The sequence below is a fragment of the Malurus melanocephalus genome, unplaced genomic scaffold (assembly GCF_030028575.1).
Source record: "Malurus melanocephalus ecotype Western Australia unplaced genomic scaffold, MMel_1.1 scaffold_190, whole genome shotgun sequence".
Classification (NCBI taxonomy): Eukaryota; Metazoa; Chordata; class Aves; order Passeriformes; family Maluridae; genus Malurus; species Malurus melanocephalus.
The window spans coordinates 1321064-1338104 of NW_026623422.1; the positions used below are offsets into that span (position 1 = coordinate 1321064).

Here is a 17041-nt window from a genome sequence, read left to right on the forward strand (position 1 = left end):
AGGGAAAACAGCACCAGAAAAGCCAATTCAACTGATTTTACCCAAAGGGACAAAAGAAGGTTTAGTAGGTCCTTTATAAAATGTCAGAGAGAAAAGCTTTATTTTCCCACAGGGAAAGCCATACCCATTAACAAATTAGGTGAAAGTCGAGTGAGATGTAAGAGGTCTGAAACAGCTGCATTCCTCAACGCCTTTAAACTGCCTGTCTTCACACACTTCATTTATTTTGGACAGCAGCACTGCCCGTGCCAATTTGGGAGCAGAGGGGACTGTAAAAATACCTGGAGATAAATGTATTTTTAATGTTTCTAAGCAAATCCTAATTGATCTGAGCAACACTATTTGGGTTTTAGAAAACAACCAGCTCAGGATCCTCCCAAACACATGCCCATCTGAGTACCTCGTTTTTGTCAAAGCATTGCTGAGCAAACCTTCACAACTCTACCTGAGTGGAAACAGAGCTCAGGGGAGCTACTCTTGTATTTATGAGTTGGGTAAATGCCCACTGAAGGCAGGCCAAAGCAATCACAGCATTTAATTATTCCTGACAAGTCACGGGGAAAAAAAAAAAGAGGAAAAAATAACATAATGAAGGGCACTGTGACAAGTGAGCTTCCTTCACAGCCTGCAGACACCAAAAATATATAAAAATATATTTTTATCTTGGATAGTRCGGGGAAAATTAACTCATATTCCACTCCTAGAGATTGGCCATAAAAGCCAAATGCTGTAACCTGTTCAAGGGAAACTGTTCAAGGACAGCAAGGAGGAGGGAGGAAGATCCAAACAGAGGGATGGAGCTTTACCAAAAGGGATCTCAGGCTGGGTTGAGCATGGGAATGAGATGAAGTGCAGAGGCACAAAATAGCAGAGCTGGGCACAGACTCCTCCATCACAGCTAAACCAACAGCATTTATCAGCAGACCACGGGTGAASGGCTGGAGTGACAGAAACAGGACGGTGATAACAGTTAATTATGTGTGTTAAAAGTACAGAACCATCAAGGTGAGGGGATTGGAGCTTCTGCTGACATCTGGCAGCCTTTTGGGGAAGCTTAGTTTCTCCTGRGGTTCTCATTGATTCAGCAGCACCGATTTGCTGACGTTAATTGGAGGAAGAGGTAATGAGAACTGACTAATCACCGAGCTGTGCGCCCCGCAGACTCATTCCAGTGTCAGTCATGGCATCTTGCAGATCACGCAGACAAAACTCACTTTTAGGGGAAATTCAGTGACTGGTCAGCACCCTGCCTTGACTTGTATTTGCATTTAGCTGTACAATAAGCTGATACAAACTGTGTTGGTGTCACAGCTCAGCTGACACAGCAGTGAAGGCATCACAGTATGTGCTCTAATTCCTGGAGAGCTCGAACTGAAAGTCTGGACATGCTAATGTCACTGCTGGTGTCTTCAATGTGACTGTGACCCTGCAAACTGAATTAGCAGAGCTCTGCCAGCAGCTGYTGCGTGCACACCTCTCCTTTTCTGTGCAAACACGCAGCACTGCTATTACTATATTGTTTTTCCAGATTAGGCTTAAAGGATCAGTATTTAATTGCAGCAGTGAGTTCAAGGTATGAGACACGGTGTTTGCATTAGAGAGATTTGTCACAAAACTTGGAAGCAAACAGCAGCCCTTGGATGATCCATCACACACTCACCTCATTTAAATGCAATTCAATTTAGCCAGACCCTTTGGCACGAAAGTGGGAGAGATGACTTAACAAAAAGCATGGAAGAATACTTCTGACCCCAGGTGTCAGATGGATTTGTGTGTGACATTCACGGAGGAGCTGTCCAAGAAAGCCTGCAGCCATTCATTGCTAGGCTGCAATTAAGGTGGCAGCCAATGTTTAAAACCCTCCTCATCCCATTACCCCCTTTTCTGGCCACATTTTAAATACAACACATGAATGAAAAATAAAAATAGGCTGCTATGCTCTGCCCCACACAAGGCTGGGGTAGGACGAGTGAATTTCTATGCAAACAACACACAGAATGCCTTCTTTTAATCAGTTTGTTGACTGATACAGATAGAAAAATTAAATTAAGTTAACTGTACAGTTTTCTAGTCACTATTCAGCCTTTCAGTTGAGACAGATGACTTTTACTTACAGTTCCTCTTCCTCTGGCATTCAGTGGAGGATTTGGCAAYCCTCTCTGGGTCTGGTTCTCAGCAWTTCTCTGACATGGGGGCAGTTAGTGTCTCCATTGCACATAATAGAGCTGTAGAAGCCAGAAAAAAATGGCTCTTTTCTAGCCAGTTTACCCCTTTCCCATCTGACAGAAGTGATTTTCTTTCCTGATCCAGAAGCCAACACACCCTGGTCTCTGCCAGTGAGCATGGCAGGCACATGAATTAGCAAACAAATGCTCAAAGTCCACTAAAGTTTGCAAAAAGTATCAAATTGCCCCATTACTGCCCTTTTCAGGGAATAAGACAGCCCCAGTTTAACCAAGGCAAATAGACAGCCTCACCACTGCATGATCTGAGCTGCATCATCTGACACAGGGAGGGGCACACAGAACTGGGGGTAAGTGGGAATTTACAGCCCTTTTTCCAATCATTGTCACCTCACTTKTGCCAGAGGGTTACTCCTGATTTACCCAGGGCAGGTTAGAACCAGGTATCAACTCCAATGGACCTGATTCTGCTCGTGTTTACACCAGCATAACCTAATGATGGCACTAAATAATTCACAATTAAAAGTCAAATTACTCACTATTACTCGGTGAGTAGTCATGGCAACTTCTTTCCTTCCCTGGAAATAAATCCAATATCTGCTGATACTTTAAGCATTGGTCAGGTCTAGAATAGAGTATTATGGGGTAGATAAGTATGAGAGAGTTATGGTCACASTTGCCAGACCAAAGACATTCCAGCATCTCTCTCTGAGTTGCCTTTTGGGCTGCAGGCATTTTTCTAGAGCTTTCCCAGCTCCATGCAGATCTTTGCTCTCACTGACGGACTGCAGCTCATCTGCTCCTCTCCCTGACCCTCTTTGGGGTCCTCCTCAGCACCTCAYTCTATTTACATCCCTGACATGATGGGAATCAAGGCACAGGGCCAAAACAGGGCCAAACCACACAGAGGAACCAACCTTCACAACAAGACTTGAATTCTGCGTTGACAGAAGAGTCCTGGGTCCTGGTGTAATTAAAAGGTGCTGAATTTAGAGACATTCTGTGTATAATATATTGGGRTTTTTTTCCATTGGAACATGGTCCTGCTCCTCTACGTGCTCCAAAGGCAGAGCTTTAATGCTGCAGGCAGGGAGGGCACCGGGAGATGCAAGCTACACCTGAGGCAAACTACACTCCTCTGAGACAATTACAGCTATAAAGGTTTAGCAGAAAGCCCAGGAGAGCAGAAAGCAGAACATTGTCTGTCACCAGCTTTTAATTCTGAAACCGACTCCTAAGAAAGATAAGATAAAGCCAAACCWGATTAACCAACTTCAAAGCAAGCAGCAAGGCATTTAGGGCATGCTAGAAAGGAGGTAGCTGCTCAGAGCACTGATGAATAAACAGGTAGAGCTTCCTTACTRACTTGCTCCTTGTCCCTTGCAGGTTTTTGGAAGTCTCCTGTGGTTAGTCCCATCCCCTAATGAGATTACAGCATCCAGGTGAGGCAGCAATGTCTCAGAAATGTTTAAGGAGTTGATCCAGGCGCGCCAGCAGGAGCTCTGTGGAACAGTCTTCCCCAATTAGTGATCCAAGGAAGAAYGATATTGAACGGCTCTTACAAAGAATACACAAAGCACTTATTGTTGCACTAATCATCAACTTTCTAAGTAAAATTAACCAATTTGCTAATTAAGACTCATGACAATTCATCATCAGGGTAACTCTGCACTGSAGTGATTCATCACCCCGTCACTGGCTCCTCTCGGGGCCGTGGGGAAGAGCTGCCTCCAGCAGCTCCTTCCCTGCTCTGAGCAGTCCTGCCCTGAGTCACTCGGGCCGGGATCTGCATGGCTGCTGCTTTCCACAAGGAATAGAAAAGAGTGGGGAAAAGAGAAGGGGAGGAAAAGAAGAGAGGCAGAGGGAAAAGGGAGAGGGGAAAAAAGGGGGTCAAGGAAAAAAGGGGGTGGGTGGAACCCCAGGCAGTTTGAGGGAGAAATAATCTTTCTTAAAATTGGGATGAGAAAAATAGTTGCCTTTTCTAACATTATTTGAGTCTGATGATCAGAAATGAAGCAGGTGAGGTCCAAGTAATACATTTTAAATTGACATCTGTCCAACCCATGACAGGGGTCAGTCTCCTGCTGAAGAAGGAAGGAGCACAGAGGGAATGATGCCTCTGTAGATGAACGAGAAGAAACACAGAAATTGGGAAACTGAGGAGAGAAATTCAGAGATTCAGTGCCTCCTGCTCACTCCATCACTGCTCTCTGGACCCCCGCTACCTGGGCATTCCCTCCCTGGGGCTCCTCATCACTGCACATCCCACTCATGAAGCCTCCCCCACTTGGGCACCACGAGCAGGTGCCCAGCTTGGGAGAGGAGGCTGCGAGCTCAGAGCCCTCCCGAGGCACAGCCACACCTGCCCTCCCTTGGGCAGAGTCCAGAAGACCCTTCCCCTACAGCAAAGCAACCTTGAAAGCTTGAATTGCACACACAGTGTGACTCTTGGATCCTCAGATGATCTCTCAGYTTTCTAAACATTTTCCCTTCCTCCCCACCTCTAGACGGGTAAAAAGTCTTACACCCATTTAATCTAAGACATCAAACTCCATCACTCACCCAAATTCTGAGCTCTTCCTGGTACCCCTCCCATTTCAAGGCAAGAAACAACACCAATACCAAGAGATTTGTAGTTTACATTCATCTCTGATGTAGCCTCACTCGCTTAAACATCATAATTTGACCTTCTTTATCTTAGGTTCACAAAATGCAGAAATATCAGTTTCCAGGGGCTGTAAGATGAACACATCCCATCGCCAGGGGGGTGTGCAATGAAGGATTAATTAGCTGAGGAAACTCACAGCACTACAGCTGCAATGCTACAGGCAGGACCACAGCAGGGAAGGCCSAGGAGCACCACAACAATGGTGTCACACACAGGGGGAGCACCAACCTCCTGTCCCCGTGAGGTGTCACTGCAAGGGCAAAATTCAGCACAATCCCTGTRCTCAGTTCAATGATTTCTGTGGGCAATGCAGGAAGCAGCTGTGAGGGTGCTTAGAACCCTGTCCTTTGTGCCTGCAGAAGCAACCGAGACCACAGAGCTGTTTGCAAGCACCCCAATCACCTGCCAGCCCTAAATTTTCGATTTAACCATCCTGAGCTGATCCAAGCTAGCTCCACCAGCCTCCCTAATTCAAGGTATAACCTGAGTTCACTCATTGCATTGCTGCCTGATTTGCCTCCAGGCTGCTCCAGCACAGGCTGTATGATGTAAATTAGTCTGCTCGAGGCTGGATTTTTCTGGGGCTGGGAGGATTTGGCACCTATAAATTTGTAAGGTGACTCCCAGAAATACCACAAACCAGCCCAGCAGGCTGCCTGAGGAGGGAAGGATGTTCATCAGCCATGTATGCTCTGTTCCTTGGATAAAGGGYGCTAATCCAAGGCTTTGCACCTCTGGGGCAGTGAGAAGAGCCTGGCAGCATCTCCTAAAGACCTGCTGCATGTCTGAGTTTTGACARCTTCTTTCAAAGGGTTTCTTGAGCTCAGCTTGCTGTTTGTAATGGACAGTGAATGTAAAGAGTAAAGGTTCCCCCCCCCAGGCAGCATTAGCCCAGCTGAGAACAAACCTTCATCACAAGGCCTTTGAGTTTGAAGCTCATATTTTCTTCTGGGGGCTCCTCTCCAAGGACGAGATGTGCCTCATTGCTCCTGATGAGACAGGTGGGAGAAATGAAGTGGCACATGATGCTTGCTAAAAAGCATCATCTGTGCAAGGTCTAAAGGAGAGGTCTAACTCCCCATTTCCCTTCAGCCCTGCAGAGGGGAGCCGGCTTAGAGGACATCATGAACAGGTTTTTAGGCTACTCTAAAGCACACGAGAGCACTCTGATATCTCTAGTCCTGCAGGACCGGGCAAACCCTCTCAGAAAGCCCTGCCTAGGGCAGCCGAGAGGCTCCAGGGCTGCYTGATGGGGGTAAAACTCGCAGCTGGGATGTGCTCTGCTCCCTGACAAGCCGCACCTGCCTCCGTGCTGTCCCTGGGGGTTAAAAGCGGATCCGGCGAAGGGGGGAAAGTTTGGGTCAGCGGCTGGGCTCATGGAAGGCGCGTCACTGCTGGAGCGGTACCTGGAGAGCTGCAGTGGGCAGGTAAGAGAGGAAAGAAAAAACAATGAGAGAAGGAAAAAAAAAAAAAAAATCTAAATTAAAATGTAACTGCGTTGGCCGGGAATCGAACCCGGGTCAACTGCTTGGAAGGCAGCTATGCTCACCACTATACCACCAACGCCGCGGTGAGTGGAGCGCTGCAGCCGCGTCTGAACTGCGTCATCACCGCGTTCCTGCGRGGCTGAGCCTAAAATTTACTGTCCYGMGGAATTCCTGCCTGCMTCGGGTTMTTCCAGGGCTGCAGGGAAAAYCCTGCTCTCTGTGGAGCGGGAGCTCTCTCTTACTTGTTGTGAGGGGGTTGATACTGCTGCGGCTGTGTTTAAAGTCGCGATTTGAACTCAGCGGGTGCTGTTTGCGAGGATCAGCCTATGTACTGGTGTGGGTGGGTACTGAGAGCGCAGGAGGCTCGGGTCGTCACGTTCTGGTTAGAAAATGTCCTTAAAAACTCATTACTTGGGTATTCGAAATGGTTCTCCTGATCTCAGGTGGCTGCAGGAACAACAAGTTTAGGGACTACGAGAAGGACAGAATGCACAGCTGAGCATTGTCATTACTCAGGGAAAAAAATCTCTTTACAATCTGTTGTAAACTACTTTTCAGCTCAAAAACAGGCTTAGTACAAGCTGTTTAAACCCAGAGACCCTCCTATGGTAGTGGGTAAAGCCCTCTGAATGTGTCCCCACCAAGTATAYAATGTAGTGAGATTTTATCAAGGTTTTATAAATGCTAGTGAGCTTTTGATATTTCAGACTTGCTGGGACACTTGATAATAGCAGATGTGTGATATCACTGCAGGGAGGAAAAAAAAAAAACCCAAACAAGTCTGTTGCCTAAAGCAGCTGGGTTTGATTTGTGTGTACCTGAGTTGCAGGGTTTTCTGTATTGGAAGGGGAAAAGGCTGTTTCCCCTCAAGCTGCCCCAAACAGAGGGATCTCAGACAGGATCTGAGTGTGAAATCTCCCCGGAGCTGCTGGGAGATGTCCAAAGCTATGCAGTTGGTGGGGGCTTCGGTGAAGTTAATTAACCCAGAGTCTATAGCAATAACCTTTGGCAGCCAGCCCAATACAAACATGGTCCTGTGCCCCTTTTACAGCCTCCGAGCATCTGTCTGACAAGAAGGAAATATTCCCCAGTAYTTAACCCTATCAGGGCTTTTCTTCAGCCCTCTTAGGTGCAAACCTGATCACAAAGGGAAACTTGCTTCTTGTTTCTACCTGTTCTATGCATTTGACTGTACTTTATTTATTTTTTTTTTTTTTAACTTTAAAGCTTTGTAATACTTCCAGCCTCATCTACCACTTATTTCTTCATCAGGTTTTTTGAAGATATATTGCAAACTGGCTTTGGTTGTTTGTGTGGGTTTTTTATGCTGTTATGTTCATTCTTTGATGCCCATTAGCATGATATGAGTAGTCTCACAGGGGTTTTTTTTTTTTTTTGTACCAGTTTCTCTACATCACGGTTTGTACAAAACCTTCCTAATGAGCTCCTGTACAGCTAATCCTTAGTCCACTGGAATTCTTGCAGACTGTGCCTTCCTCCCCCTGCTGCTGACTTAAAAGCTATCTATTTAAAATAGATGTGGTTTTTTGCTTCCATAATATATTATTTTTAAGTGTTAATACATTTATAGCTGACCTTAATTCTCAGAAAATGCTCCTAATTTCCAAATGGTGAAGAAGTACCTAGATTTATAACAGCACCCTGCTCCCTGTGTGGGACTCTGCATTTAGAAACCAGTTTTAGAAGCAGGTTTGAATRTAAGTGGTTGTAATGCTTTCCGAGCTACACCTGATTGCATCTGTATTCAGGCTAGTAAGGAAGGGTTCTCTAGTAGGATTTGTCATTTTTAAAGAGTTTTCCAAGTGTCTGCAGGCAAATATACTGCAAAGCAGGAGCAGAGATCTCCCGGTGTGCATGGCTGGGTTGCCAAGTGAGCTGACTCGAAGAGAGCAGCACTAGCTCAGGGCTGGGAAGCATTGATCTGGAAGTCCTGCTCCTGCTGGAGGTCAGGCAGTGGCTGCCAACTCAAGGGTCTCAGTTAATGCACCATTCCCTCTTCTGATTTGTGCTCGGACTTTTCAAGTTCTTCTGGCTCTTGAACCTAAAAATGCCTGATTAAACACAAAACCTCTTGTATGGATTCTTTAGTCCAAGCTGTCGCCTGCCATGGATGTTGGCAGAGACCACCTTCGGGAAGAGGCTTTCCACTGAGCACGGGCTTAAGCACCAAGGGAGAGAGGATAAATCCTGTCCTGAAACTCTTGCCTCATCAGTATGATTATGCTTTTCAAACAGTTTTTAATAATAAATAGTTGATAGAGAAGGACATTAGTATGAAAGAGTGAAAGAGCTTACTTGCAGGTGTGTTGTGTGCTTGATGCAGGGCAGGATGCTGGTTCTGCTGAGTGTAATGAGGCTTTTTTTAGTAAAGCCTCTTCTCATCGATAGCTTCAGACTGGTAGCCTSCAGGAGCCGAGCAATAAACTGCTGCTGGTTCTGTGAGCTGCTGCCCTCTGTTGCACGAATCCAGTGCTGACACTGTCCCCTGCTAGCCAGGAGAAAAAATGGAATTGGAGGTGTAATGGCAGCCAGAAAATGCTGTCTATCTTCCTTGGAAAAATACATGAGTGTGATAATGTGGTTGTGTGCATAGCTGAGGTGTGACAGTGGCTTTGAAGGGTGAAGTGGMAGCATTGTACCAGGAGCCACAGCTGAAGGTGAATAGCATTTCTCAAGTAGTGCTATCCCTGGAGTACTCTAAAGTGCCCATGGAATGTGGTGGGAAAATGCCTATCTCCATTATACAAGCTATCTTGTTTTTTGGTTTTTTTTTGTTTTTTTTTTTTACACTCACAGAGAAGCAAAGAACAACCTTTCAATCTTAAAACTATTCTTTGCTGTAATATGTATTGGGGTGGAAATTATTGAAATTTCTTCATTGAAGATTAATATTAACTTGCTGTTAAAGTAACTGTTTTAATACAAGACCCTTAATGGCACTTTTTCTTTATTTCAAGGGTGAATTCTCCACTGGTTCTCATCTGTTCTCTCCTCTGAGCCCTTAYGATGCAGAACTTCCAATTCAAACAGCTGAACATGGGGTTTTTGGTTCCCAGTTGTGTCAGCCCAAGGAGCTTCATACAGACTTCTCCTCTGTGGATCTCAGCTTTCTTCCAGATRTTACCCAAGATAACAAAGAACAAAACCTCTCTGAGGATGGTCATGAAATGCAAACAGAGCTTGATGGGTCACTACCAAATAATGAGGACAGTGGTATTTCCATGGATGAAAGCAGTTTGTCACATCCAGGTGCAGCTCAGCCATCTCCTGAAGCATCTGCCGTGTGTCCTTCCCTGACTCCAATGACTCCTATAACCCCAGCGACATCTGCTTCAGAAAGCTCTGGAATAGTTCCTCAGCTGCAGTAAGTTTATGTATTATTTATGTAACATGCACCATAGTCAGGGTTTGGGTTTAAACTGCAAGGTGCTGCTCTRACTTCTCACTAGGAGAATGTAGCAAGCATAGCTTGGTCTTAAATAAGCCAAAAAAACTACAGGCCCAGTTATTCCTCTTGGAGGGGAGAGGTGGAGCAAATGGACAGACAATATTGGATAAAAATATGAAAATACTTGAAAAGGAGAATGTGAAGGATGACAGCAGACTCCAGGAGTTTAAAGATGTTGCTCTGCTTTTCCAAAAGAAGGAGCAAAACTGGTAAAGAGTGTGAGAAACCTGGGGCTCATTAAACCTGGGGCTGTCCTGTCTAGGATAGAGTAACTATGGAGTAATTTAAGCCTGTAGAAAATAACCCACCCTTACCTACCTAAAGTGCTGCAGGAACTCTAAACAGTCAGTAATGKTTCAATCCAAAGCTGTGAAAGGCTYCRGTGATGWAGTTATTGGAAAACACACAAACTTGTAATTCAGGGACTAATAATTTCATACCTTGTTACAAAATTATTTTAGTTATATCTCAAAGTGCAATTTAGATATTGAATTGCTTAAGTTTTGCCAAAAGTAGCCTAATGCTGGAGTGGGAAAGAGGCAGGAAATTGGAATGACTCCACATCAAGCCAATATTGCTGGGGGTGGCTCTGCAGTGGCCAGATTTTGCAATGAGAAAATTCCTCTCTCATTCCTCAGGAATATCGTGTCCACTGTAAACTTGGCTTGTAAACTGGATCTGAAGAACATAGCTCTGCATGCCAGAAATGCAGAGTATAACCCAAAGGTAAATCTTAGACKCAAAGCTTTATCCTCACTTCCCYTTCTCMRTGCTGAGGGATCCCAATGCTCCTGGGACTCCTTAACTCCCCTGCTGTTAGCTGGGTGTAAAATAACTGTAAGGTGGTAAAGAAACAGATAAAAAGCAAATATATGTTGTGATAAGCTTTGAAAACGTAAATGTTGAAAGACTGAACGGAAATACAGTACCAGCTAAATTCCTGTCAGGTCTTCCTTTGAACTTGTAGAGGTTTTCTGCTGTGATCATGAGAATCAGGGAACCACGAACAACAGCCCTCATCTTCAGTTCAGGAAAAATGGTCTGCACAGGGGCAAAAAGGTATTTTTCTGTTTTTTTTCCCATCCCTCTAAAGGTCTGGGTCTTGCAGTTATGCATATATTCTCATGAAGAAATACATTCTGATGAAAAATCTTGTTTAAAATATCTAGCAAAGGACTAATTTCAAGAAAAAGTGGAGCAGTGGTATTGAAAAAGTCTTGCTTTCTTCATGATGGCACCTTAGCAATTTCTGCACTTTGTACTTCTGTCCCTGAATTTAGATTGAGCYGAGCAGACATCAGCAGAAAAGCTGCTAAAATTCCCAGGAATTGTTAAGGGATTATTTGCATTTCTCACTGACTTTTAAAGTGTTTAGGACATAACTTGTGTCTGTCAAGTCTCTCTTCAGTGTCTGTGTTCACCAGTCAACACATCTGCTTCTAGAGAAAATGGGAGTTGGGGGAAAAGCAAAGTTTATTTCTGTACTCTGAAGCTTTCTTCCTGAAGTCCAGCAGATTGCCTTGGTTTTGGTCCCAAAACTGTTAATTAGAATTAATTAACTTATGCTTAGGAGAGCTCTTCTCCAGCCTCTATCACCACCCTGGGGTAGGTGACTGAACTGGTGCCTGCTGTCTATTCTTGGATCAGCACTGAGAAGCTGTTTTGRGGAACTGAGAAACCTCTCAAAAGGGGAACCTCTGGATGATGCAACATCTCCAGTGGGTTCAACCAGGCCACAGGAAGGTGAATGACCAAGTGACTCACTCATTTTAGCTCCCTGCAGCAGTTGTTGGGATGGAGCCTTGCTATTTTGAGCAGCAGGATCTCTTTTTCTGGAGTGCAGATTAGCACAGTGGTGGCTATAAACTGAATTCCACCTTCAGAGTAGAGGAAAGCACCAATCAAAGTTGATTTTTTTTTTTCCCCTCTGCTCTTCCTTCACTGAAAAGCCCAATTCCTGGAAGTGTCCAGGGCCAGGTTGGATGGGGCTTGGAGAAACCTGGGATAGTGGAAGATGTCCCTGCCCATGACAGAGGCGGGTGGAATGAGGTTTTTTAAGGTCCCTTCCAGCCCAAACTGCTCTGTGATTCTATTATTTGAGGACTGTTTGGAGATTACAATTTAAGGTTTCTTCCTTCAGTGAAGAGCAGTCACGGCTGGCAGCCAGGAAATACGCACGGGTAGTGCAGAAGCTCGGCTTCCCTGCCAAGTTCTTGGACTTCAAAATCCAGAATATGGTGGGGAGCTGTGATGTGAGGTTCCCCATCCGGCTGGAAGGCTTGGTTGTCACCCACCAGCAGTTCAGCAGGTATGGGRAAATCCCTGTGGGATCTGGTTACCACCCTATGCACCTCAGAGCAGGGTCTGCAGCTGCTGCACACCCTTGCTCCATTGTGCACTTTTAATACCAAAGTGGCCTCTTAACTCCCAGCAAAGCAGATGCCTGCCTGCAGGGATAAGGTTTCCAGCATTCAGGCGTGAAGCCAAACTGCATTTGCAAAATACAGAATTGCAACTATATTGTRTTTTTCTGGGATATTGTTTCAGTTCTGTTTGAATGTTCATTAGCCAAGAATTAAAAGTAAAGCTGTGGCTGAGTGATGGGCATGCTCAGCCTGCAAGATCAGCTTGTTCCAAACTCGATATTGCCATCAGGAAAGGATGAAAATTTTAGCACTAACAAAACTGAAATTCTGTCATCTTTTATTAGTGCTGCATCTAACTAGCTTGCATTTAATTTAGGAACTAAATATATATTAAATATTCACACTTGGCTGGTTATCTTGTCTTAATTGCWCAAAATGATTCCTTGATAAGGCCTCTTTGCAGACTAGGAAGGATTTGCTGTGAGGGTGGTGAGGCCCTGGCACAAAGRTTTGCAGGGAAGCTGTGGCTGTCCCATCCCTGGAAGTGTCCAAGGCCAGGTTGGAAGGGGCTTGGGGCACCCTGGGGTAGTGGAAGGTGCAGGACTCACCCATGGCAGGATGTGGAACTGGGTGAGTTTTAAGGTCCCTTCCAACCCAGGCCATTCCATGATTTGTGGACTGTTTGAACATTACTATAAAGGTTTCAATGCTATGGAAAATCAGAAGTGGTTCACAAATCTTTAAAACTCAGCATGAAGATCTCCCTCCAGCTTAGTTTAACAGCTTTCTCTTCAACATGTCTAAAACTGACTTGCTTTTCTCAGGGCAGCTTGCTAAAATCTGTGGGGTTAATTACTCTRTTGTTAGTGTAATTAAAAGAGCATTTTATTCATAACAACACTGAAAACAGTATTTGCATTTTACTAATCTAACCTGCTTGCTTTGGAACAGCTATGAACCTGAACTATTCCCTGGCCTGATTTATAGGATGGTCAAACCAAGGATAGTGCTGCTTATCTTTGTGTCTGGAAAGGTTGTACTGACTGGTAAGTGGTGCCTCTCTGCATCTGTAGCCAAGTGCTACCTCATTTTCTGAGAAAGCATTTAAATTAAACATTAACTAGAAATTAGTATCTTGCCACAGTAAAGCCACTTGGGGATCTCTTCAATGGCGCTGTTGTTTATCTGTGTTTTCTGCAGATAACATCAGTATTGTTGCACTAGGATCTCATATTGTTTCATATATAGAGTCTCAGATTTCCATGTTAAGTATTTTTTTTTTTTATTCCAAGCCTGATGCCACGTGCCAACATACAGAATGCCAAMAGGATGCTGTCATGCCAGCAACTACTCAGGCACTTAAATAGGAGCCTCACAATAAGCAATTTAAAATTGCTTGGACAGGAAACAAAGTTCTTAAAACACTTTACTGACAACATTTAGTAGGGATTATCAGAGGAAAGGGTGGAGATCTCAGAGCTTGTTCCAAACTGTTTGGCAAAATATTTATGGAGGCAAAAGCTTTGCTGAGTAAGTGTGCTCAGCAGATACCTGTACCTCATATCCCAGGTCAAAAAAGGTGAATTCTGAGCTCCTGACACATCCTTTTTGTGAAGCTCATGAAAATACTGCTATCCAGATGTACTGCAAGGTAAATGGTACTTGTTCCCAGAAGCTCTGAATGCTGTGTTTATATTCACAACACAGCTTTGAGCTCTGTGGAAAGCAAGAGAAGTGCCTGCCTTAGCCAGAGATTCTCACAACTATAAATTGGGAATGAACTCAGCTACGTGAAGAATGAGGCACTCAGGACAAAGATGAAATGCTTCCCCCTCCAATGTCCACCACCTTCTTAGGTCCAGTAAAGTCATACTGGTCAGTTCCAAGCTCCATTCCACTGATACTTGCATTTTTGGGGTACACTAATTGTAACACCCTTGTTTCAGGGCCTGCTACACATTCCCTGAGTCCTCTTCTGTGAATACTGGGTCCAGCTGTGATGACAAAACTGAATTTGCTGAGCTGTTCAGGGTTTTTTTTGCCCTAATCAAGAAAGTAACTTTACTTTCAAAAGTAAAAGTTGTGGTAAGGCAGATGAATTATTCACGTTCAAGTGAGAACATGAGAGAGTTTACACATTCAATCTGAGCAGGGCTTAATTCCAGTTTTAGTTCATTTAAATGCAATTTTCTTGTAGCTGATGTTTGTTGGACCAGCATGAAAACTGTGACTGGCAAGGAATGTTTCTGCCTACTGCAATGCAGGTTGTGTGCAAGATTTTGTATTAAAGATTTGATTGCAGTACCATGGAAAAGACTTAGGACACCTTTGATTTCAAACACAGCTTAAAATTAAAATTGCTTTTCAGAGCTGGAGGAGAAGAGTTCTCAAGCTGTGGAACAACTTCCACTATAAAATAAAGGCCTTTCATTTCTTGTTTCTACCTTTCCACTAACCTTATCAACAGGCAGAGCTGTTATTCTTAAGCAGATAACACTGTGATGGTGCTCAGTTGCTTTTTTTCCTTCTTCAAAGCCAATATTTTGCACCTGTCAAGAGCAGAAAATTGCTGTTTTGGTTCCGCAGATTAAACAAAACTAATTTTAAAGCAAAGCAAGCTAGAAATTGCTCTTTAAAGTGGCAGGTAGAAATTCTGCCTTTAACAGTAAGGTGCTTTCAATCTCCTGGGTTTCTTCATGGTTTGTAATCTTATTCAGTTTAAATTGCATTCGGTTATTCTCAGCACCCTGCTAATTCTTGTGGTGTTTTTTTTTCCTTAAATGTCCATTTAGGAGCAAAAGAGCGTTCTGAAATCTATGAGGCATTTGAAAACATCTACCCTATTTTAAAAGGTTTCAAGAAACCATCGTGACATGGCTCATAAAGCAATTCAGAATAACACCATGGGTTTGTGTTGCTGTGCATGGAACAGAAGCCAAGATATTCCTGGACCCAATTGTACAGTTGTGGACTATTAAGCAAATGATGCATTTTTGAAGGCTACATATTCTGATGACTTTCTGTAGTTTGTCAAATGTTTTCTTCTTTCTGTTTATATCTGTAATCCACCTGAGTTCTGACAACTTCTGTCAAGCTAAAAAAACTTGATAAATGAATGCACTTTTTAATAGAAGGTATACTAAGGTRGCACTTAAAAATATTTTGTAATAGATGTGTCTCTTCCCTTGTTGAATAGATGAATCCACCCTGYACTTCAAACTGGCTTAATCAAAATCCTCAGCTCTAAGTGTCCTGAATTGTTCCTGCAATGTTTAAGCTCAAAAGATATTGTATTTTCATGTTTAAGCTCAAAACATATTATTGTTTATAATATGGCTTACAAAATCCAGCATGAGTTGATTTTGCTATTTAGAGGACATGTACTGAATTACTCTGATCCTACTGGCTGAGTAAACTCTTATGTGTGATGTATGACTTCCTTTTACAGAGAAGGCATTCCAGGTTCTGACTGCTGGAATATACCCAGAAAATCTGTGGGTGCAGGGGTATCTAATTAAATTATCTAATTTGACATGACACAAATTAGATTTTAAGTAAATGGTACCCACTTGCACKAGTGAAATGCCCTCAGATGATGGGAGTTTAGTGCAGACAAAAGCATGTTGATTTGGAACTTTGTTAAAAATGAATTTGAGGAAAATACAAGAAAACTTGGATGCTCATWACTTAATTATCTGTATTATTTAACCAGAGTTCAGCCAGTGGCACTACACCTGGTAATTCTGGAGCAAAAACAATAGTGTTTCCTGTACTMGGTTTGGACTGAAGCCTTTCTTTTCAGAAGGTGTCCAGCTCAGRGTGGGGATGTGAGTAGGAGCAGTGCAAAGCCTATCCCATGGCTGTGCTGGAAACTCCCTGGAAGCACTCCAGCAGAGTTTGCCCYGTGTCCTTCCCTCCTGAAGGTGTGCTACCTGAACGGAAACACCACTAGAGGTTGCTCTTACATGATTTAAGTGTAACCCAGGCCAAAAGCTACCTCTGTCCCTGCTGGAAACACACGGGATGTATTTTGTCTGTATCCTCCTCGACACAGAACAGGGCCTTGCTGGGCTTAGTTTTGCAGCCACAAGTTTATTTCTGATTCGGTGAGGGTATGACTTCATCTTCTGTGTCTGTTAAGTGTCTCTCACAAGTRTTTTTTATCTATCTCTCTGCTTCTTTGGGAAAAAAAGTCTGAAAAACTTTGTGCACTTCCTCGTGATAAACTGGTCTTAGCTGTTATCACTTTCCCTGTCAAACTGGATTTCCACACTCAAATCTATTTTAAACACTGGCTAACTTTTCTGTTTACTTTCTAACACTGTAGACTTTCCACAGCCATGGGCCGGACTTTTATTTGCATTGTAGCTGTAATAGCTGATGAGCTTTAGTTACAATAATCTTTTGTAAGTGAAAACACCCTGGTTTTATGGAAGTGCTGGGGGAAAAAAAGTTTATCTAAGATGAGCCCTCTTCAAGAAATCACATTTTGCTTAAGAGCTTGCCCCATGATCTCACTGGTAAAATTAGTGCTCTTTAGAAGTATGGATAAAGCCATAGAGATAAGAAATGGGCTCTGTGCCTTTTCACTGAGCTACTGATTAAGTTCATGTTTGCTATGGTAACTCTTGTCTTAAAAACAACAATCTTTAATGTTACCTTCATCGGGCTGCTCCTGCTAGTGTTTGATAACACTAGGAAGGGAAAAAAATACAGGCTGGGTAGGCTGGGAATCTCTCAAAAAAAGCAAAAACAACCAAAGTAAGGCATGTTGGGTTTGGGTTTCTTCTGCAAAGGAGAATAATAGCTTCAAGTTATTTGGGCTTGTGTGGACTCTGTCTCTGCTGGCCTGGTGTTTCCCACTATAG

At 43.7% G+C, this 17041-nt stretch overlaps 1 protein-coding gene and 1 non-coding gene across 2 annotated transcripts; one reads left to right on the forward strand and one right to left on the reverse strand.

Moving 5' to 3' along the window:
- The first annotated feature begins 5843 nt into the window (after positions 1-5843).
- TBPL2 (TATA-box binding protein like 2) lies at positions 5844-15045 on the forward strand. The gene is made up of 8 exons (XM_057373246.1): positions 5844-5906; positions 6147-6278; positions 9317-9723; positions 10446-10533; positions 10775-10866; positions 11948-12115; positions 13125-13219; positions 14966-15045. Exons 1-8 carry the CDS (start codon positions 5844-5846, stop codon positions 15043-15045), a joined length of 1125 nt encoding a protein of 374 aa, XP_057229229.1.
- TRNAG-UCC (transfer RNA glycine (anticodon UCC)) lies at positions 6346-6417 on the reverse strand. Its single transcript has one exon. It is a non-coding gene; the product is annotated as a tRNA-Gly (tRNA).
- Positions 15046-17041: the final 1996 nt, after the last annotated feature.